This window comes from Pipistrellus kuhlii, unplaced genomic scaffold (assembly GCF_014108245.1).
Source record: "Pipistrellus kuhlii isolate mPipKuh1 unplaced genomic scaffold, mPipKuh1.p scaffold_m20_p_19, whole genome shotgun sequence".
Taxonomy (NCBI): domain Eukaryota; kingdom Metazoa; phylum Chordata; class Mammalia; order Chiroptera; family Vespertilionidae; genus Pipistrellus; species Pipistrellus kuhlii.
In genome coordinates this window covers 17,772,362-17,794,868 of record NW_023425504.1, presented here as the reverse complement: position 1 = coordinate 17,794,868, position 22,507 = coordinate 17,772,362, and the positions used below count along the sequence as shown (strand labels likewise).

General features: G+C 37.5%; 1 protein-coding gene across 12 annotated transcripts in view; it reads left to right on the top strand.

Moving 5' to 3' along the window:
• The window catches only part of STAG2 (stromal antigen 2), a 147,648-nt gene extending 126,192 nt beyond the window's left edge, over positions 1-21,456 (top strand). For 10 of the 12 annotated variants that reach the window (XM_036443263.2, XM_036443256.2, XM_036443259.2 and 7 more), the window contains 7 exons: positions 1,593-1,721; positions 5,069-5,292; positions 8,585-8,774; positions 8,865-8,975; positions 11,850-11,976; positions 14,315-14,392; positions 19,531-21,456. In XM_036443263.2, the coding sequence (XP_036299156.1) occupies positions 1,593-1,721; positions 5,069-5,292; positions 8,585-8,774; positions 8,865-8,975; positions 11,850-11,976; positions 14,315-14,392; positions 19,531-19,554 (883 nt within the window). In that variant the 3' untranslated portion in view covers positions 19,555-21,456. The remainder of the gene's footprint in view (positions 1-1,592; positions 1,722-5,068; positions 5,293-8,584; positions 8,775-8,864; positions 8,976-11,849; positions 11,977-14,314; positions 14,393-19,530) is intronic. The other 2 variants (XM_045583547.1, XM_045583546.1) reach the window with 1 other exon arrangement.
• Positions 21,457-22,507: the final 1,051 nt, after the last annotated feature.

The window sequence follows — 22,507 nt, the reverse complement described above, 5'->3', positions numbered from 1 at the left end:
GTAGTAATTATTTTCAGAAAGTAATATGTTATTTCCTTCATGTAATAGCCTTCCTTCTCGTCTCCCCATTTTCATCTGGATTATATTTTATAGTTACATTTTTGAAACGGTATAATGTTGAATTGTTGTCTTGATTAAATAGAGGTATTTTTAAATAAGTATAGTTAAAAATAGGCCCTGCATAGAGTTTAATTTTTAAACTTTACTCTCATATGGGTTGTCACAAACAGTATTGTTAGTTAATCCTCACCCAATGATATGTTTTCCATTGATTTTTTGAGAGTAAAAAGGAGGGAGGGAGGGAGAGGGCAGAAGGGAGGGAGGGAGGGAGGGAGGGAGGGAGAGAGAGAGAGAGAGAGAGAGAGAGAGAGAGAGAGAGAGAGAGAGATATCAAATAGTTGCCTCCCACACATGCCTCAAATCTGCAACTCAGGAATCCGTGATCTTTTGGTACATGGGTTGAAGCTCTAACCACTGAGCACACCAGGAAGGGCTACAAATACTCTTTAAGCTAGTCCTGTCCTGGCCGGGTGGCTCAGTCGATTGGAGCATCATCCTGTGCAACAAAAGGTTTGGGGTTTATGATTCCCAGTCAGGGCACCATTCCTAGTTTGTGGATTGGTTTTTGTTTTGTTTTGTTTTTTAATATATTTTTATTGATTTCAGAGAAGAAGGGAGACAGGGAGATAGATAGATAAATGAATGTTGAGAGAGAATCATTGATTGGCTGCCTCTTGAATGCCCCCTACTAAGGATCAAGCCTACAACCTCTAGGCCTGTACCATTGACCAGAATCGAACCTAGGGCCCTTCAGTCTGCAGGCTGACACTCTTGTCAACTGAGCCAAACCAGCCAGGGCTTAGGTTGTGGTTTTGATGCCTGGTTGGGGCACATAAGTGAGGCAACAGATCAATGTCTCCCCCCTCCCCCTCTCCCTCTCCCTCTCCCCCTCTCCCTCTCCCTCTCCCTCTCCCTCCTTACCTCTCTCTCTCCATCTCCCTCTCCCTCTCCCTCTCCCTCTCCTTCTCCCTCTCCCTCTCCCTTCCTTACCTCTCTCTCTCCCTCTCCCTCTCCCTCCTTACCTCTCCCTCTCCCTTCCCCTCTCCCTCTTCTTCTCCCTCCTTACCTCTCCCTCTCCCTCTCCCTCTTCCTCTCCCTCCTTACCTTTCCCTCTCCCCTCCTTCGTTTCTCCCTCCATCCTTTCCTCCTCTCCCCCCTTCCTTTCTCTGTAAAAAACAAAAATAAATAAAAACATACCTTTGGGTGAGGATTTTTAAAAATGTTTAAGTTAGTCCTTTGTCTTAAAAAATATAGAAAATGTATTGATCTTTATATGAGAGCACTTGAATTATTTTCTATGGAAAAGAGAACTGAAGAAAGAATGTAGATGGACCAAACCACATTCTAGGGCTAATGTGTGCCTGTGTAGCTAAATTTATTTTCATATTACAGCCTCTATATTCTTCAGATTAAATGTATGGCAAAGAAAACAATTAGTAGTGGAATGAAAGTATAGAGAGAAATTTCCTTTCTAAGTTACTAAATTTTGTATTGTGGTTCCTTAAATATTTGTTTATCTTTTTTTCTTATAGGGACGGCATAGAATTTGCTTTTAAAGATGCTAATCCACAAGGAGATAGCCATCCACCTTTAAATTTGGCATTTCTTGACATACTGAGTGAATTTTCTTCTAAACTGCTCCGACAAGACAAACGAACAGTGTATGTGTTAGAAATACTCTACTTAATTTTGTTTTGGAATTCTTAATTCTTGATTTCTCCCTTTTACACACAGAGATTGGAATTGTAGCCTAACAAAAGAGAGAACATTTAATAGACAGCAATATCAGTGATCCATCAGGAACATTTGAGTCTGTGTCCAAAGTTATGACTACGTTGGGAAGTAGAATTCTCCTTTTTATCTTTTTACTTGAACTACTAGTGCTGTCCTCAACAGATCATTTAAGCAGAATACTTTTCTGGTATAGTCTACTATAGTGTCTGGTTGTTCCACTGTAAGGGTTGCTTAGGCTCTTATTATATAGACGAGAGGCCCGGTGCATGAAATTCGTGAACAGATGGGGGGGGGGGGGTCCCTCAGCCCAGCCTGCACCCTCTCCAATCTGGGATCCTTCTCACAATCTGCATTGTGGATTGTACAGTATTATATTATAAAGTTTTGTGTGTGTGTTTTTTTTAATATATTTTATTGATTTTGTACAGAGAAGAAGGGAGAGAGAGAGAGAGAGAGTTAGAAACATCGATGAGAGAGAGTCATCGATCAGCTGCCTTTTACACACCCCCTACTGGAGATATGCCCGCAACCAAGGTACATGCCCTTGACCGGAATCGAACCCGGGACCCTTCAGTCCCCAAGCCGACGCTCTATCCATTGAGCCAAACCGGTCTCGGCTATATTATAAAGTTTTATCAGTATTTCAATTATACAGTATTATACAATTTTATCATCTGTAATCACCATTGGATCCTCAGATTTCATTCATCTTTTTTTTTTTTAATTTCAACTTTATTGAGATATAGTTTACATATAATGTATAAGTTTAAGGTGTACAACATGTTGATTCACCACTATAATATTAGCTGATCCCATTGGGCCTAAACAGGCAGTTGAACATTCCTCATAATCCAGTACTGCTAACTCCCAACTGCTAGCCTGATTGCCCTAACCACTTCTGCCTGCCAGCCTGATCACCCCCTAACCACTCCCTTATCAGTCTGATTGTTGCCTAACTACTCTGTTGCCAGCATGTTTGCCCCTAACTGCCCTCTCCTGCAGGCCTGGTCATCCTTAACTGCCCTCCCGGCCTGGTTCATTCCTCCCTCCGCCCCCAACTGCTCTACCCTGAAGGCCTCTCCCCCCCCCCCCCAACTGCCCTCTCCTGTTGGCCATCTTGTGGCAGCCATCTTTGACCACGATGGCAGCTATCTTGTGTGTTGGCGTGATGGTCAGTTTGCATGTTACTCTCTTATAAGATAGGATACAGGCCTGGTGCATGGGTGGGGGCCAGCTGGTTTGCCCTGAAGGGTGTCCCAGATCAGGGTGGGGGTTCCCTTGGGGCATGGGGCAGCCTGGGCAAGGGGCCTGTGGTGGTTTGTAGGCTGGCCACGGTCCCCGGCAACCCAAGCAGAGGCCCTGGTATCTGGGATTTATTTATCTTCTATAATTGAAATTTTGTAGCCTGGAGCAGAGGCCACGGCAGGCCAGGGCTTCAGAAGCTTGGCTTCTTCCATCGCCTGCAGCAACCCTAGCCTCCTGCTCTTTCCAGCTTCGTGGCTGCTGCCATTTCTGTTTGGATTTATTTATCCTCTATCAGGCGGAAAGCTTGGCTGCTTCCATTGCCGGGGAAACCCAAGTCTCCCTCCTGCTCTCCGTGGCTGCAGCCATCTTGGTTGGGTTAATTTGCATTCCTGCTCCTGATTGGCTGGTGGGCATGACTTTTGGGTATAGCAGAGGAACGGCCAATTTACAAATTACTTTTTATTAGATAGGAGAAGAGGAAATGGTGGCCCTGGCCAGTGTGGCTCGGTTGGTTGAGTGTCAGCACATGCATCAAGAAGTCACCAGCTCAATTCCTGGTCAGAGTATATACCCAGGTTGCAGTCTTTTTTTAAAAATATATTTTATTGATTTTTCACAGAGAGGAAGAGAGAGGGATAGAGAGTTAGAAACATTGATGTGAGAGAATTATCGATCAGCTGCCTCTTGCACACCCCCTACAGGGAAGGGCCCGCAACCAAGGTACATGCCCTTGACCGGAATCGAACCCGGGACCTTTCAGTCCGCAGGTCGACGCTCTATCCACTGAGCCAAACCAGTCCCGGCCCAGGTTGCAGTCTTAATCTCTATTGTGGAGGCGTGATTTGCCAGTGTGGGTCCTGTAGGAGGCAGCTGATCAGTGATTCTCTTTCATCATTAATGTTTTTATCTCTCCCTCTCCCTTTCTGAAGTAAATAAAGCTATATTTTTAAAAAAATCAATAATTTTTTTTTTAAAAAAGAAAGAAATACTGAACAAATGACAACAAGCAGTATGTTTATAACTGATATCTCCTGTCTTTTCTTTTAATAGTGTTCAAAACTTGTAATTTTGAATTGATTGGAAGTAGTCATTATTATGACAGAAAATACTTGAATTGCACCTTACAGTTGACAAAAAAAAATTGGGTTCATGCATTTGAGGCATAATGTATACAATAAAACACTGAACTCTTATTGTCAGAAGCCTGGGATGTGAATTGTAGTTATACTGCTTTTTTATTTTTATGACCATGAATATGTTACTTATCCTTTCTTTCCTCATCTATCAAATAGGGAAATGTCTTCCTCACAAGATTATAAAAATTAAGTTAAAAGCATCCAAGAGAAAACTGTCTAGCACATAATCACTCAAATGTTAGTTGAATTTTGATTGTTATCTTACATAAAAGCCTTAGAATCCTTGTGATACTTTGGCTCCCAGGGTAGATAGATGTCTGACTTCCATCAGGGGAAGTAGGTAGGGACCCACCATATTGCATTCATCTTTATTTCTATCCCTAGTGCTTGAAGCATAATAGATGCTTAACAAATATTTAAAGCTGAAATGCCCTGAATTGTATGTTATAACGTGAAAATCTTGAAAGACAAACTTGCTCATCAGTGTACTGATGAAGATGAGATTGAGTAATAAAGTAATATGTACATGAACTTATAGCTAGGGGTTGATAGAACTGGGACTAGAACGCAAATTTTGTGATTTTTAAACTCAGTTGTCTTTCCAGAAATATTAGTTGAGTTTGTTCTAGCAGAGGACCTATAAAAAGTGAAGATAGAAAGAGACATCTTGAGAATTAAAACATTAGCATCTTTTAATTGTCACTCTTGTGTTTTGAGGAAATGTGGACTATCAACCATTCTAATCTACTTTGCTTTTTATTTAATTCTAAGTAAATCATTGGATGTTCCACATGGTATGTGAACCTTAAGATTATTAGGAAGAATAACAAAATAGGAAAAAACGCTGTTGTAGTTCTATGTACCAAAGCTAATGATTTCTACTTCTTTTTAAGGTATGTTTACTTGGAAAAGTTTATGACATTTCAGATGTCACTCCGGCGAGAAGATGTGTGGCTTCCACTGATGTCTTACCGAAATTCTTTGCTAGCTGGTGGTGATGATGACACCATGTCAGTCATTAGTGGAATCAGCAGTCGGGGGTCAACTGTGCGGAGTAAAAAATCAAAACCATCTACAGGAAAACGGAAAGTAGTTGAAGGCATGCAGCTCACACTCAGTAAGAATATAATTTATTCTCTTTATATTTATCCCTTATGTTTATCAACTGAAGTGTCATTAAGGTTGACCTTATTTTTTTGAGATTTGTGTTGTTAAGTAGTATCTTGCACTGTGTGTTCATTGTATGTAAATGGACTATTTCAAGCATTTTTAAAATATAACTAATTTCTCAAACTCTAGGTACATCCTCATTTTTCAGAAGAGAAAACTAGTACAGAGAGGTCAAGTAACTTACCTGAGGTCACACAGATATTAAGTAGTAAAGCCAGGCAGTCTCATTTCTAGAGTGCCTGCTTTTTAAACTGTGCTGTACTGTATGTATAGGGATTTGGACTCGGTATTGTAGAGCTAATTAGTACCTAGATCGTCACATCCATCTAGTTTAAGTGAAGCAACAGATTTACAGAGTTTGCAGCTTTTGGATTTCTACAAAGAGAAATTCAAGATTAATCATGAAGAACTTGATAGAAATACAAATTGATGTCTATAATCTTAGAGGTAGTAATGCATTATGACACGTAAGTCTCTTGGACTCCTAGCATGCCAGGATTGGTTCAAAATGGGTCTGGGGGCTTTCTTCCTTTCCTTAGGAACCTTTAAACAAATCAGCATAGTTATCCCAATTTGTTCCAGTTATTATTACTGGGTAGCAAACTTCCCCAAAACTTGACAAAGCAGAGACATAGTGCCTGGTACTTCAGTTAGGAAACCTCAAAGACTAAAGACTGGAATTGTATGGCAGCATTCCACTTGTAGATATACTAGAGGCCTGGTGCACAAGATTCGTGCACTGGGGAGGTGGTGTCCCTCAGCCTGGCCTGCACCCCTTCCCAGTCTGGAACCCCTTCGGGATGTCTGCCTGCCTAGAGATCAGACCTAAGCAGGAAGTTAGATATCCCTCTCGCAGTCCAGGGTGCTTGTAGTCTGGGACCCCTTGCTCCTGCCTGCCACAGAGATAGGAGAGGCTCCCGTCACCATTGCTGCGCTCTCCAGCCATGAGCCTGGCTTCTGGCTGAGCTGTGCTCCCCCTATGGGAGCACAGTGACCACCAGGGGCAGCTCCTGCATTGAGCACCTGCCCCATGGTGGTCAGTGTGCATCATAGCAGCCAGTCATTCTGCTGTTGGGTTGATTTGCATATTATGTTTTTATTATATCGGAGGATCTGATTCTGACTGTCAGCTGGGACTTAGCTGGATTGTCTCCCAGAGCACCTGCATGTGACCTTTTCATGTGGCTTTATGGCTTTCTCATACCATGCGACTGGACTCCAAGAGTAAATGCCTAAAGAGCAAGGAGGTGGAAGCTGCCAGTTTCTTAAGACCAGAAACTGGTATAGCATAATTTCCACCATATTTTATTGATCAGTCACAGAGCTCAGATACAAGGGGTGGGATATAATCTCCCACCTCTTAATGTGTGGAGTGTCAAAGATTTTGGAGTCATATTTTTAAATTGCAAATAATTTTTAAGTGTTAATCATGTTTATAGTGCCTAAAACTTGATTGTCCTGTGGAAATGGTTTTAATCTTTTGTCTAATATAAAGGCATAAACTTGTAATTTGTACAAGTTAGATTATACTTGGTTGGTTATGTAGTCGCAATATCTCAGTCAATGGAGAAATCTGTTTTACAGTAGCCCTGACTGCTTAAAATTGTTAGGGCTGATACTTTATAGGAAGTTAAAATAAATATCCTTTATTTTAATATAGAAAAGTTATCAAATTAAAAGGTGATGTTTCCTGCATTTCGCTAACTCTTTAAAAGATTTTACTTGAACAAATAGTTAATAGTTATAAATTTGTGCCAGGTCATCAAATCCCCTTTTCCTTAGACTTTATGGAGCATGTATGAAATGGTATTTATATAACATCTTAAAGATATATTATCAAGCTGGATACTTCAATTTTTATTGAAAGAGTCAGTGCTTTCTTTGTTTAGGTTTTTAGAGAGAGACAGAAATTGAGGCATTAGTAAAGTTGAAGAAGGAAGAATAAATACTGATAGGTTGGCCCTGGCCAGGTGGCTCAGTTGGTTGGAGCATTGTCCCATAGACGGAAGAGGTTGCAGGTTTGATTTCCAGTTAGGGCATATACCTATGTTGAGGATTTGATCCCCTGTCGGGGCATTTATGGGAGGCAACCAATTGATATTTCTTTCTCGTATTGATGTTTCTCTCCTCACCTTTTTTTCTCCAAAATCAATAAACATATTCTTGGGTGAGGATTAAAAAAGGAAAAAAGCCTGGCCTGTGAGGATCAGTGGGTTGATTTTGCAGCCTTGAGTGGAGTCAGGGCCAGCCAGGATGTGCAGAAAGCTTGGTGGATCAGTGGGTTGATTTTGCAGCCTTGAGTGGAGTCAGGGCCAGCCAGGATGTGCAGAAAGCTTGACTTCCTTCATTGCCAGGGAAACCCAAGCCTCCTGTTTGCTCCGTGTCTGTAGCCATCTTGGTCGGGTTAATTTGCACACTCGCTCCTGATTGGCTGGTGGGCATGTATTGTGGGTATAGCGGAGGTACAGTCAATTTGCATGTTACTCTTTTATTAGATAGGATAACAGCATCTACAGACATTTGAAAACAAGTAGGTTTTGCAGGTGTGAAACCTGGTCTTTTTAGTCTAGTGCTTCATACATATGGATTTTTGCTTCCCTTGAAGTTGTTCTTAAGTCTACCTTCTATATTGCCATCACATACTTTGATTAAAATATGTAGCTCACCACATCAATTCTTTAAAATCTCCAGCAGTGGTTCCTGTCACCTTAGCACAGCTTATAAAACTTTACATAAATTTATGCCTGCGCCTGCCTCTTTATTCACTCAGCATTACCTTTTGCTGCTTACCCCATGACTAACATAATGTAGTCATATGAAGTTGCCTTTTTTGTAGGTCAAGAACTGCTAAATATCAGCAAATTAGTATGGTTCAGTTGTTTCATGCCTCAGTGCTTTTGCTTATGTTCTTCTCCCTGCCTAGTTCACCCAGTGGCTTAGTTAGAAATTATTTGCAGGTAGCTGGGTCTGATCCCTCTTATTGTTCCCATTCCACCTGTGCTTCCTTCTCTTTTAGCACTTCCCACACTGTGTTGTAATTGCCTGTGTTTTCTTTTTTTCACAACTAGAATGTAAGGATGGCGGGGAGAGGGGCTGTACCTTAAGTACCTTTGTATCCCTCTACTCCAAGCACTTAGCATGTAATAAACAGGTGTTTGTTGACCTGAACAGGTTGTGTTAGACATCTAATTGGTCAAAATTAGTGACTTAATTTCATTGCTGTTGATTTTGTCTTTCAGCTGAAGAAAGCAGTAGTAGTGACAGTATGTGGTTAAGCAGAGAGCAAACACTGCATACCCCAGTTATGATGCAGACACCACAACTCACCTCAACAATTATGAGAGAACCCAAAAGATTACGACCTGAGGATAGCTTCATGGGTGTTTATCCAATGCAGACTGAACATCATCAAACTCCTCTTGATTATAAGTAAGTACATTTGATTATTTTCTGTACTACAAGTTTATAATTACATAGAAAAAAAGTTAAGTTAAAAGAGGAATAAAATTCTCCTTGAAGCACGCAGGTAACATGGATGTTAGCTCAAAGACAGCAAGAGGAAGCAAGGCAACAACAGGAGAGAGCAGCAATGAGCTATGTTAAACTACGAACTAATCTTCAGCATGCCATGTAAGTGAGAGTGCCTTATTGTCTGAGTCTAGGAAGTACACTAATTCATTTGAACATATTTTAATGTGTGCCTTACCTAAAAGTTTCAGCAAACTCTCTAGAGTAAGCTGAAATAATCAAGGAACTGAAAATTGGTCTTTCCAACAGAAAAAGAAACTTTTAAAATTAAATATTAATTAGTTAACTAAAGAACCACTCTTAGTTTGATCTGTTGGAAAAATTTAAATCTGAATCCTTATTTACTTTGGTGCACAAAATTATAGCTAAAAGTCTAGTTTTGTTACTTCTTAATTGATTCCCCACCTTAGTTCAGGCCCTCATCTCTCACCTGAACTATTATGTTAGTTTTCTAACTTGTTTTCTTCCCTTAAAATCTATTTATCCTCTCACCAAATTCCCCCTCTCACTCCTTCCACCACCACTCCATCATTCACACCACCATCCAGAATTACTATTCTAAAATAAAAATTCGATCATGTAACTCTTTTACTTAAACCTTTCCATGGCTCTCCACTGCCTTCAGGATAAGTTCAAACTCCTTAGCTCATGGCATGCAAGATCTTTCAAAATATGGCCCCTACCTACATTTTAGTATCATATCCCATTCCCTGGAAATGGGTAAAATCACCATCAAAGAACAAGCTCAGGTATCACCTTACAAGAAGATGCGGTAATCCATGCTCTTATAATGTTATATTTATATATTCTTGTAGTACTCACCACATTGTATTATAGTTATTTGTTTATGAATTTTCCCTTTCTATAGACTGTGAGCTCCTCAAGGGCAGGGACCACTTTATTGCCAGTCAGTGCTTGGCACATAAAAAGTGATAAATGTTCATTGAATGAGTCAATGTCCAATGCAAAAAAAATTGTAGTTTAACTTTTATATACTTTGTTTTTACTGGAATCTGTATTAAGAGCTTTATAAATCTTTATTAGCTTTGGCTTCAAAAGAAATGTCAGTCTTTAAATGATTGGCACAAAGGGAAAAATATGATGACTGATTATTTACGGTTTTGAGTTTGAAAGTTTTGTATTTGTAACATAATGTAGTATATGTTTTAATACTGGGAGACGGTAATTGTTACCTTTTTAAATTTTAGTTTGTTAATTTTTTTAAATGATGAGAATTTCACCTGTTTTTCTTAAGAAATTATCATTTACCACATGAGTAATATCTTATTTAAATTCACTTCAGTTGTCTGTGGCAATCTTAAGAACCTATAAAAAAGTATACTCCATCACATGTATAAGATTCTGATCTCAACTTGTCTAATATGGTCAACATCTATACAGGTAGTCATTTGGTTATTTATCTTATTCCTTTTTCTATGGCCACATTCCCCTTACTATGTGCTCTTATTTTATGTTGGATTCAACAGCTAATTTCTTAGCTTCCAACCAGTCACCAGTTCAAACATTCTGGAATTCTACCAGCAATCATTTGGTCAACATTTCTCCCCTGAAAACTTTCCATCAATCCCCAAGATGTTCCACAGCATCTCATTACTCAGCACCATTTATCATTATTCTTTTGTTTGTAGTTTGTTTTACTTCCCCCTGGAGATAAACTTCCCTGGTGACTACAAGAGATTATCCCAGTTAAATAATTATCACTGGAAGAATCTTTTGATTGTTGTATCATAGCGGTCAATCACCTGATACTTTAAATATTTTTGTTTTGCAACAATTTTTCTGTAATGATAATTTGCCCTATTAATGAAAATACTTCCAGATTCTCTTTGTATTTTTAAATAGTTTATATTATATAATCTTCCTTACACTCCAAATGAAATACAGAATGGATTTCTGGTTTTCTGTAACATGGTCCACAAAGCACACATTTTCACTTTATAGTTGCCTCCACTAAGACTCAACTTAGTATTGTGTAAATTGTAAGCAAGTGTCCACTAAATAATTGGAAGGTAGGGAGGTTAAGATCTTTCAATTAGTGAGAAAAGAAGGAAACATTGGCCATACTGGGGAACAAGAAATTACCCTCAATTTCACTGTTTCTTAGACTTATGCTGATCTGGGCTAATTTGTTAACTTGAAATTTGAATTGATTCCTTATAATTATGTAATAACATACATGATTTTTGGTCTTAATTTTTACTTTTCTGTATGTCTCAGAGTTTCCTAGGAAACAATCTAATTTTTATCATAAAGGTTGCTCATTTCTTCCTGAAGCAGAATTAATCTCTTCCAGTATATAATTATAGCAATTGATTCATATTTCTCTTGCAATATATGTATCACATTTTGTCATAATTATCTATTTCCCATAGTATATTGTGAGCTCCTTGAGGGCAGGAACCATGTCTTAATTCATCTTTTTTTTTTTTTTTAATTTGCATTCATTGGACAGAGTTGAAGCCTGTCATGTAGTAGGCATTGTATGAATGAGTGAGTGCCTGGTATATTAAGTACTGAGTGAATGAGTGAGTGATGGGTAAAATTAACACTATATGAAAATATATGTATTCTGAAAATGTTATTTCTCTGGTCTCTGTTTTATATTTGTTTATTAATTTGTACCCTGCCTACTGTCAAAAAGGATTTGAGGTATCTTATCTGTTCCCATGTGGTATATTGTCATTGAACTTTTGTATGGGATATCAGAACTATTAAGCTAACTGTATTGAAGTAATGTAGAATAAACATAACTCCTTAAGCATTTTTAGACAAGCGAGCATTGGGGTTTTGACATCATTGATAACATGATCAATGCCTAATCATTTTCCCTGACCTCTAATTCCATCATTTTCCATTATGCTTGAATTGAATATATAGAGAGCCACATAGTTGATGCCAACATATTAATAGTTACAACATTGGTTCAGATCTTGACCTTGTTTTATATTCCTCTAGTCGGCGTGGTGCAAGCCTAATGGAAGATGATGAAGAGCCAATTGTTGAAGATGTTATGATGTCCTCAGAAGGAAGGATTGAAGATCTTAATGAGGGAATGGATTTCGACACCATGGATATAGATTTGGTAAGAAACTTAGTGATTTCTGTAATATTTTTCAAAGTTTATACCCTTTGGAAATTAAGTTGTATATTTATTAGAGAAGAGAAATAACTTGCCATGAGACATAAGTTTTGCAAAATCTATAATAATAAAGGCATAATATATGCTAATTAGATCAAATGTCCTTCTGGATGAAGCTGGGCTGGGAGGGAAGCCCAGATCCCAGGTGCCTGTTGGTGGCTAGGGGGAAGTCCAGGTCCCAGGAAACCAGTACAGCAGCCGGGGGAAGGAAGGCTTGCTTTTGTACAAATTTCATGCATCAGGCCTCTAGTCTACATTAATAAAAGAGAAAGAATGCAAATTGACCATACTTTAAGGATACCAGCCAATCGGGAGTGAGTATGCAAAATAACCCAACAAAGATGGCGGGTTAATTTGCATACACGGGCGCTGAGCAGCTGGGGGTGTGATTCTTGCATCGTCACCATGGCGACGGACACAGGTGTTCTGCACCACCCCAGCCACTCTGGCCCTTTGGGCAGCATGGGAAGGCAGAAAGGCGGCTACAGCCAGAGCAAAGGTGGTGCCGGCAGCCAGGGGAAGGAAGAACCATTCTTGCATGAATCTTTGTGCATCGGACCTCTAATTATTAATTAAAATAATTAAGTCTTTAGGTATATGAGAAGGGATTGAGGAGAGGGTAGGATTGGTGAGGGTATTATATTCTAGTTTAAGATGATTAATTTTCAGATTAATTTAGGAATATATTGATTTAAAGAAATATTCTCTATCATATCACCTTATAATTTTCCATTTATTCACCATCATTAAAATAACATTATTGAGAGGTTGGCATGGTTCAGTGGTTGAGCATTGACCTATGAACCAGGAGATCATCGTTTGATTCCTAGTGGGCGCACATGCCCTGGTTGCGGGCTTGATCCCCAGTATAGGGCATGCAGGAGACAGCTGATCAATGATTCTCCCTTCCTCTCCCTTCCTATCAGAAATTATATATATATATATATATAACACAACTATAGCCCTAGTCAGTTTGGTTCAGTGGATAGAGCATTGGCCTGGGGAACTAGGGACCCAGGTTCGATTCCGGTCAAGGGCACATACCTGGGTTGCAGGTGCCTCCTGGGCCTGGACCCTGGTTGGGGCTCATGAAGAAAGCAACCAATTTATGTGTTTTTCTTATCGATATTTTTCTGTCTTTCCCGCTCTCTAACAATCAGTGGGAAAATATACTTGGGCAAGGATTAAACACATACACACACACACACACATTATTAACTTGCTACTACCCAGTTATTGAGATGAATTTTCATATTAGATAATAAAATTACTGCTGAGACCGGTTTGGCTCAGTGGATAGAGCGTCGGCCTGCAGATGGAAGAGTCCTGGGTTCAATTCCGGTCAAGGGCATGTACCTTGGTTGTGGGCACATCCCCAGTGTGGGGTGTGCAGGAGGCAGCTGATCAATGTTTCTCTTTCATCGATGTTTCTAGCTTTCTATCCCTCTCCCTCTGTAAAAAATCAATAAAATATATATATTAAAAAAATTACTTAAACTTGGAAGATAAAATATATATAAGGCTATATTCTTTATTAATTATTACATTATATTTATGATTAGGCCTTTGTCATATACAAAATGCTTCTACATCATTTTGCCACATGTCTCATTTAATTTTGTGAGGGAGATTGAAGCTTAGACAATTAGCATATCCAAGGAGACAAAACTAGCAAGCATTAAAGCTGAGACTTATAACCAGGTCTTCTGATTCTACTTCTCAGTATACCACAATGAAATCTTAACAGGAAGTAAAAAAATTTTTTAATACGTTTTCAATGATTTTAGAGAGAGAAGGGGAGAAAGATGGATAGAGAGAGAGAAATATCATTGAGAGAGAGACATCATCAATTGGCTGCTTCCTGCACACCCCCTACTGGGTGGGGATCAAACCTACAAACTAAGCATGACCTCCTGGTTCATGGGACAACACTCAACCACTGAGCCACACTGACTGGGCAACAAAAAGAAATAATTACATTGTCTCTCTTCAGAGTAGTGTAATCTGGACCCTTTAAAGGAAAATAGTTCCAGGGGAATTCTTAAAGTAAAAGGAAAAAATGTTTTCCAGTTTTCTTTTTTTTTTTTTAGGATAATTTTCCATTAATGAATTGCTTTTGTTCTCATTTAAACATTTTTTAGTTTGTTTATATAGTATTTAAGTTATTGTAAGGCACAATTGCAACTACATGTTTCATGTGAACATTTAATGCTAATTAATTTCAATATTTTCTGATTATAAATAAAGCAATTGTCAACTTTCTTCCTTTTTTCTCCTTTAGCCACCATCAAAGAACAGACGAGAGAGAACAGAACTGAAGCCTGATTTCTTTGATCCAGCTTCAATTATGGATGAATCAGTAGGTTTCATTTAAATGTACTGCAGGATTGGAAAATCAAAAGCATAGGCAGCCCAAAGTTTGAGGATGGAGAGCTGAGACAGCACATCAAGAATGGATAAAAACAATTGGAACAGGAGAAAAAGAGGCAGGCAGGATTGGTTTCCAGAGAATGAGAGAAGGGTGATGCAATGGTGGTGACATATTTAAGTGTCTTTGAATCCCTGGCCAAATGGGACTTGCATTAAGGAATTTGGACTTTTTCTTTAGGCTAGAGTTGCTCATTGAAGGATTTTGAATGAGGGAGTGGCATGATCAGAATTTTGTTTCAGAAAGATTTCCTTGGCATTTATGGATAGATATAATGAATGAGGAATAATAATCATAGTTATCTGAAGGCATAGTGAAAAATAGAACTTAAAGACTGATAATAAAGTGAAGGGGTATTAAGATAATTGATTATTGTTAAGAATTGTCAGTCCTATTTTTTAAGTACCTCTTATTTCAGTCCCCACTATATTTTCCCTGACAGTGCCTTGGCTCATTCAAGTCCTCCTTAGTTTTCACTTGGACCATTGCAATAGTATTTAAATTGATCTTACTGCTACACCTTTCTTTTATCTCTCTTTTAGGATCATCTTTCCAAAATACAAATTGGATTCTTCTCTCACATAGTTTAGGTCTTTCATTGATTCTCTGCCCCATCCCCCATTGATATTAAGAAAAATATTTTGACTCCTTAGCCTGGCAAAAAGCTTTTTGTGATCTGGCTCCATCTTCAGCTTAACCTTGGCCCTTTCCTTACATGTATTCTGTGCTCCAGTTATACCAAATTTTCTTCCTCTCATACACATTTTGTTCTTTTATGACTGTGACTTTGTATAAGTTTTTCTTTGTCAGAATTGCCCAGCCCACCTTCCTCTTATAGTGAATTTCTTCTTTAATGGTTCTGACATTACTTAAGGAATTTTGCTGACTTCTCCAGATAGCTACTTTTTCCCCCCTCAACTTCTGTAACATTATATACACTTTTATTTTTATAATTACCAGATTGGTATGGTGTAATACTATCTAATGAATATGAAGAGGGAATATGTTAATTGATCCTCACACCATTGCAAAGATGGTGGCACCCACAGCCAATAAGGAGGGATATGCTAATTGACTGCCATGCCCTCAAAAGATGCTGATGCCCAGTCCCCTCAGCCCCGCCAGGGTGGCAGGCACGTGGCAAGGCTGGGCTGGCCCCTAGGTGGCTCTGCGTACCTGCCTCTGGAGTCCCCCAGTCCCCTTGGCCCTCCAGCCACTCAGGGCCAGCCTGAGGCATAGGCAAGCCTTAAATGGTAGCTGTCCAGCGACCCAGGGCCACCTGAGGCTCGGGTAACCAGGGCTCGCTGAGGCTTGTGCTGCCAGCAGTGGCAGCAGCAGAGGTGATGGGGGCTTAGCCTTCCCCTGATTGCTGGGTCACCTCCTGCCCCTGAGGGCTCTCAGACTGTAAAAGGACTGTGGGGATCCCTCCCCCCTCGAGTGCATGAATTTCCATGTCTGGGTCTAGTAGGATATAATGCTCAATAGACTGAACTCCAGGCAGTGAGGATTCCATTCTCTCCTTGCCCTTGCTCACCTCATAATATACTTCCAAATAGCTCTTAGAAAAATTTTGACTAATTGATACTAATATTATATTAGTAAGACCAGTTATTTGAACCAAAAGACAGTTTCATAGAGCAGCAGGTATAGAAAGAAATATTTGGACAAGCCATCTGGGATCCTTTTGTTCTCAACCTCTAATGTGCATGTGAATTATCTGGAGGTCTTATGTAGATTTGGTTTCAATAGGTCTGGAGTGTGGCCTGAGATTCTGCATTTCTAACAAGTGTCAATGCTTCAGATCTGCAGACCATACTGAGTAGCATAGGGGACTAGTCTTGCCCATAAGTCTATAGTTTAAAAGGCATATTAAAGTATATGATTCCCTGATAAAGTAGGAGTATGTTTTTTCCCAATTTGTTAAATAAAACATGAAGGTAATGATTGTAATGAGTAAAGGAATCTTTTCAAGAGGTATGATGAAATGCATTAGTTCAACAATTTATTGAGCTAGAAGTTTGTACTCAAGTGAATAAGATTGTCTCCCTGTCCTCAAGTTTATATTATAGTCCACCTTGACTATCACTTTTGAAATGAAAAGGGCGGAAGTTAGTATTTGAGAGCTTATGTGCCTGACACTATGCTAGGCATAATTTATTTTTATCCTCTCAGCAACCTTGTAAGGAAGGTGGTGGAATCCCAGTTTAACATCCAAGCAAACTTGGACTTAAGAGGTTATTCAGTGATTTGCTCACAGTTAACACAACTTTAGTATCAGGGTAGTAATTCAACCTGAGTTCCAATTGATTTTAAAAAATCTTGTGCTGTCTCTGCTGTTTATATTTCCAAAAACTACCGTGTTTCCCCGAAGACCTAGGCAGGCGTCTTCAAACTACGGCCCGCGGGCCACATGCGGCCCGCAGAGGAGTCTGATCCGGCCCGCCAGGTTTTTTGGGCAGTGAGCGCAGCCTAGGTGTTACTGTAGGAATTAGTAGTTCATATAGTCCTGCCCTCCAGCTCTCTGAGGGACCGTGATCTGGCCCCCACTTTAAAAAGTTTGAGGACCCCTGAGTCCTAGCGCATGGAAAGATAAGACATCCCCTGAAAGTAAGACCTACTGCAAGTTTGGGAGAAAAAATTAATATAAGACACTGTCTTATTTTCGGGGAAACAGGTTATTATCAAACCTCATTTGGAAAGAAACACCAAGAAAAGTGATTTAGAAATTGAAATAGTTAACTATTGTCAAAATTCATACGGGCAGTTAGAGATTTCCTTTTTTTTCCCCCCCCCATGTGTTTATCTAAAGTCAGGAAAACCTTAGGTATTTGTTTTCTTAGTTACTAGATTTGCAAAAAGGTGTTCTTTAATTCACATTACTAAAATAATGAAATAGCATTGTAAATTATGTCTATATATTTTTGTCATTTAACATTTAGAAAAAAAATAGTCTGAATGAAGCCAAAGATAGGAATCTGTCATTATTTATGGAAAACCTTTGGCATTCTTGTTTTTATTGAATATGTTATAGTTAAGGGGATAATAGTTGACAGGAAAATGAGTACATGCATCCATGTCTGTAGTTTTATAGTATTTCCACATGATGGCAGCAGTCACATAACTGAGTGCTCAGTTTTTAAATGTTTATGTATCTTTAGAAGTCTTTGACTATATATATATGTGTGTGTGTGTATATATGTATGTATATATATTAGCTTATTTTTAAATATACATTAAATTTTACCTCATTATCTCAATAATAATTTGAGAAATTAAATAGAAAAAAATTTAATGCAAAAATCTGTTTGCCCTTTATACAACAGCCTACATCTGTTTTTACTTAAACATGTGATAAATGAGTAGTTAAAACAATAGTAAGGTTGGAACTTAAATCCTTTCATACCCAGTTCTAATAGAAGATTCTAGATTTATGATTTAATTAATTTTTTATCTGGAAACAGCATTGGTTTATCCATTGTACCACTGGTTTCTGCTACCAGTGAGCCAGTATTGCCATAACACACTAAAGCTTGCTGTTTGTATTTTTAAATATATGCTTAAGTGTTTTTTAGTCTTAGGTCAGCACAAAAGAGAATGTGTCACTAATGTTATTCTTCTGTGTTGAAATTCTCTTAGTACAAATATCTATAGTATAAAATTGGTGAAAGAATAGTTCAGTATGATGGAGCTCAGTTACTGTTCTAGTAGAAGAATCTACTTAAAACCCAGTTTGCACCCCCCAAAAAAAAATCTGTTCTGGTGGTTTCTAATTAAGCACTGTGTTTGGAAAGGACTTGAGTTCATCTTCATGACACACCCTCTGCTAAGAATTGCTAATAAGATTTTATACTCTGCTTCATCATTGGACTTTCTCTTACCCAGAGTCCTGAGTGTTATAGCTAGAAGGGACCTGTAAGCATCTAGGCCTCTTGGGTGGAAACATTCTAACTACCCAAACTCTGACTCTAACCAAAAAAGGTGAGGACAAAGGATGAGTAGTAGTGGTGGTGGTTTTGGTGATGACAGGTAAGAAGCGGGGTGCATTAATCTTCTTTGTTCTCATCACTGGGGATTCCAAACACTTTACTTAAAGTTTCACTACAGGGAGGCTGCAATCAGATAGATATTGGTTTCCTGGTCTGAAAATAAACAATTCCTACAGATCAAAACAAGTCATGAATTCTGTGACTTTTGCTAAAGTGAGATTTAATTTGAGTCCTCTGTAATCCCAGTCTTAACTCATTACCTTTTAATATCAGTTTTTACTAGATTATTATAGTATTTCAAAATATTACTTAATTATCATAGTAAGTGCTGGAATTATAATTGAATAGCCTAACTTTTAGTATATACAGCTCAAAGGTGCATCTTCTTATTTAATGAACAAGAGGGAGTAGCTCCATTCATCATCTGCTTTTACTTTTCTTTAGTTAGTTAACAAGTAATTATTCAATTTTACCTCAGTTCTTTTCCCAGGAAAACTGGAAATGTATAAAAAAGAAGGCATCAATATTAAGTATGTTTGCCCAAATTTCACCTTACTTACTTGATTTCTTAAAAGTTGTAGTTCTGTCCTTTTACTCAGATCAGATTTTCTAAAAAAAAAAAAAAACTTTCTCTACATATTTGTATTATTCTTGCATAAATTTGGTCTGCATGTTCAAATGCTTTTTTAAAGAACCAAGTTTGCAAGAGATTCTTAAGCTATTTTCAGCAAACCTGTGCTAGAAGTATATGTCAAGAAGCATATTTGTTCATTCAAGTGTTGAATGCCAATGTTTAGGGCATTATTTAGGCATTGGGGTATGTATAAACATAATTGAGACACGGTTCCTGCTTCTAGTTATATTTTTCAGGGTAAGTAATATCTTGATTAAGTGTGTTAATTCCATTATATATTGATGGTCATTTTAATTTCAGAATTTCATAACTAAAAAGGGGTATTTTTTAAAGTAGTTTTATTAGCATGTTATTAAAATTAATGTTAGTATTGTAATAATTCACAGATATATTTTTACAAAGAAATGAATGACAATCTTAACGAGATTTTTTTCCCTCTCTCTCATTAGGTTCTTGGGGTGTCAATGTTTTAATACCCGTACACAGTTAAATCTCTGGTGAAGTCATTTTCTAAGTGGAAGAGGAAATTTTAAAATAAAGTGTGGTAGATACAGTGAAATTCTGTACAGATTTTTCTCTAAGGAGAATATGACATGCTTACGCTTACCAAGATCAAGTGCATTGAGGGGCAGTTTTGTTTGCCTGAAAAAAGTAAAGGACAAGTAAACAATTTGATGATAAGCTACAGTTTTCTTAGAAAGTAAATATTTTATTTATGCGCTGTTAGTTGGCCTTTGAATCAATTATTTCATGCTTTTTTAAAAGAAAATATAACAATCTGAAGAGACATTTGGTACAGACATGAATTCTCTCACATTTATTTACTGGGTGTACTAAGTAATGATGACCTTTGCTGGATTTCTGTTTATATCTAAGAAATAAAGTTAAGGATGGATTTATTTCCCTACCCTGAAATTATAGGATAGAATTGTTTTTAGCATTCTAAATTTAAATGCTTAAAACATCAATCAACAAAGCTTTCTTTTAAATATTGTAATTGTGGAGAAAGTAAACTTATAAGCAGAACTTTTACAATTTTTTCATCTAAAATGTATTTTAAGATATTTTTAAAATCCAAGAGCTTCTCTATACTTTTCAGAAATATCCAGATGCAGTGAACTGCCAGAAGGTAACCAGTCTCAAACATGCTTATACCATTATCAACCCTGAAAGTTTGCTTGTCCTTTAAAATAAAAATGTAATGTTGTGATATTCCTTCCAGTAGTGCCACTGTATTTTGTCTCCAAATAAAAGAAGCTTATTGTAGTATGTTTGCAGAAAAATTCTAAACAAAAAATTATACAGCTTATTAGAGTGTGGGAATAGGGATCTAAATTTTAAATAAAATTATATATATATATAAATTGGTGCTGATTTTATAATTGCGCAGTTTGTTTAGTTTTTTCTTACTTTTAAATTCCAACTTAAAATTATGAGGTTTCAGAAATATATTGAAAGTTTAACAATGTTTAAAAATAGAAAAGCATGAGTGTTCATGCTTTAAAATGATTTTTAAATTTGTATTTTATATTGTTTTATCTATCTGTCTTTGCAAGCAGTCTTCAGGTTAAAGATACTTCTAACAGGTTACAGTACATTTCCTCTGTATGTAAATTAGATGGGATAATAGAATTCATAACCCATAATATTCTTTGAAAGCTAAGCTTTAAACTTCATTTATGTCCTTTCACAAATAAATTAGTTTAAAACAGGAAGTGGCCACTTGCCATTTTGACATCAACTCATTTTGCTGAGGCTTAGGCAGCTAGACATCGTTTAAAACAAAATATTAACTTATATTACATGTGTATCTATCTTTTGTCAGTCGTCTCTCAGTTCTTGAGGTATATTATTTTAATCATTCCATGCCTTAATATGCTTGCAATCCAAGAATATCTTCAGATGGGGGTGAATACCAAAAGGCTTCAGTTCTTAAGAGTCAAAAATCAACAAGCATTGGGCTGTGGTAGCCAAAAACCATAGGTTAGCTAAAAGATCATAAAAAAAATTCAATTATTTTATTAAATCATGGTGAATAACAGATGAAACCAGGCTTGTCTAACAGATTTTCCATCAACGAATAATAATATGTGCAAAAGTATTGCCTATGTTGTTTTTCACACCACTGCATTTACTAGAACTGCTGAGAGGACTGTATATATGATTTTAAACCTAAGTTGATTTTTTTTTCTCATTCTTGAAAGAAGTACTTCTTTGTGAAAGCAGTTCTTACAGCTTTGTTTTCAACCAGCTAAAAATGTTTTATATATTACTCTAACCTGTTGTCCTCCACATTCTATTGTCCTAATTGTACTGTTTTCTGATTTGTATTTATGTCTTGAGACAGTAACTTTTTGAATAAAAATAAACCTACAGTGTGTTGTATGTTTTATCTTTTGTAATTGAAAGAGAAGGGTGGTTATAAATGGTTTAGAAAGTATATCTATTAGCACACTTTTGACATATTTGGATAGGAATAATTTATAGAAAACATTGCCATTTTATATTTGTCTTAAATAATGTATTTTAAAGTGAGATTAAATCCCTAATTGGGTTATTACTTTAAAGTAGAAACCCATGACCATTATTACTTTAATTTTTATCTGGTAAGGATTAAACACTTTAAAATAGTTGCATTCATCCGGGATACATTCAAGTTGCCTACAATGTGCTCTGCATGTGTTAGAGATACAACACTAAACAAGATAGACAAGATCCCCCCCCCCCTCATAGATCTAGTGGTATAAACAAATAAGGAAAGAAACAAAATAATAATAAACCTGTAATAGTTGCTATCAGGGTGAGCTGAGCTGGAGAATGTGTTTGAGTCTAAATTAAATCTCCCTTAGTTAAGGAGCTTGTGCTGTGCATGGACATGAGTGAAAGACAACATCTGAAAAAAGAATTTGGTAATTGAACTCTTATTGAAAGCTCTTGTAGTCTTCAATGTGTTAACGGGATTTGCATTGTAAACTGATTAAAAGTAGTGTAACATTGGCACATTGGTCATTTAAGCTAGTTTGTAGGTCATAGTATAAGACCAGTCTTCTATGATTAGGTATTCAGAATTAACATATTAAGTGATAGTGGATAGCTGGGCACTGTTTTAAGTGGTTTCCATGCAGTAATTTATTTAGCATCATGATAATAGGTGATACATGTTATCACCCCCCAATCTACCTCCTCTTTTTTTCTTAATAAATCACAAGGCAGTGAGAAAAATGAGGCACAGCGAAGTTAAAATACCTTGGACAAGGTTATATGACTAGTAAGTGATGGCTGCAATTTAAGTCCCAAGAGCATTGACACTGATACATACGGATAGCATAGATAGCTGCATAAAGGTAAAATAGCACATTACTCATTGTGCCATGGTGAGGAAATGTAACTTCTTTAATTTGGTGTGAATCAACACTGCTTAATATG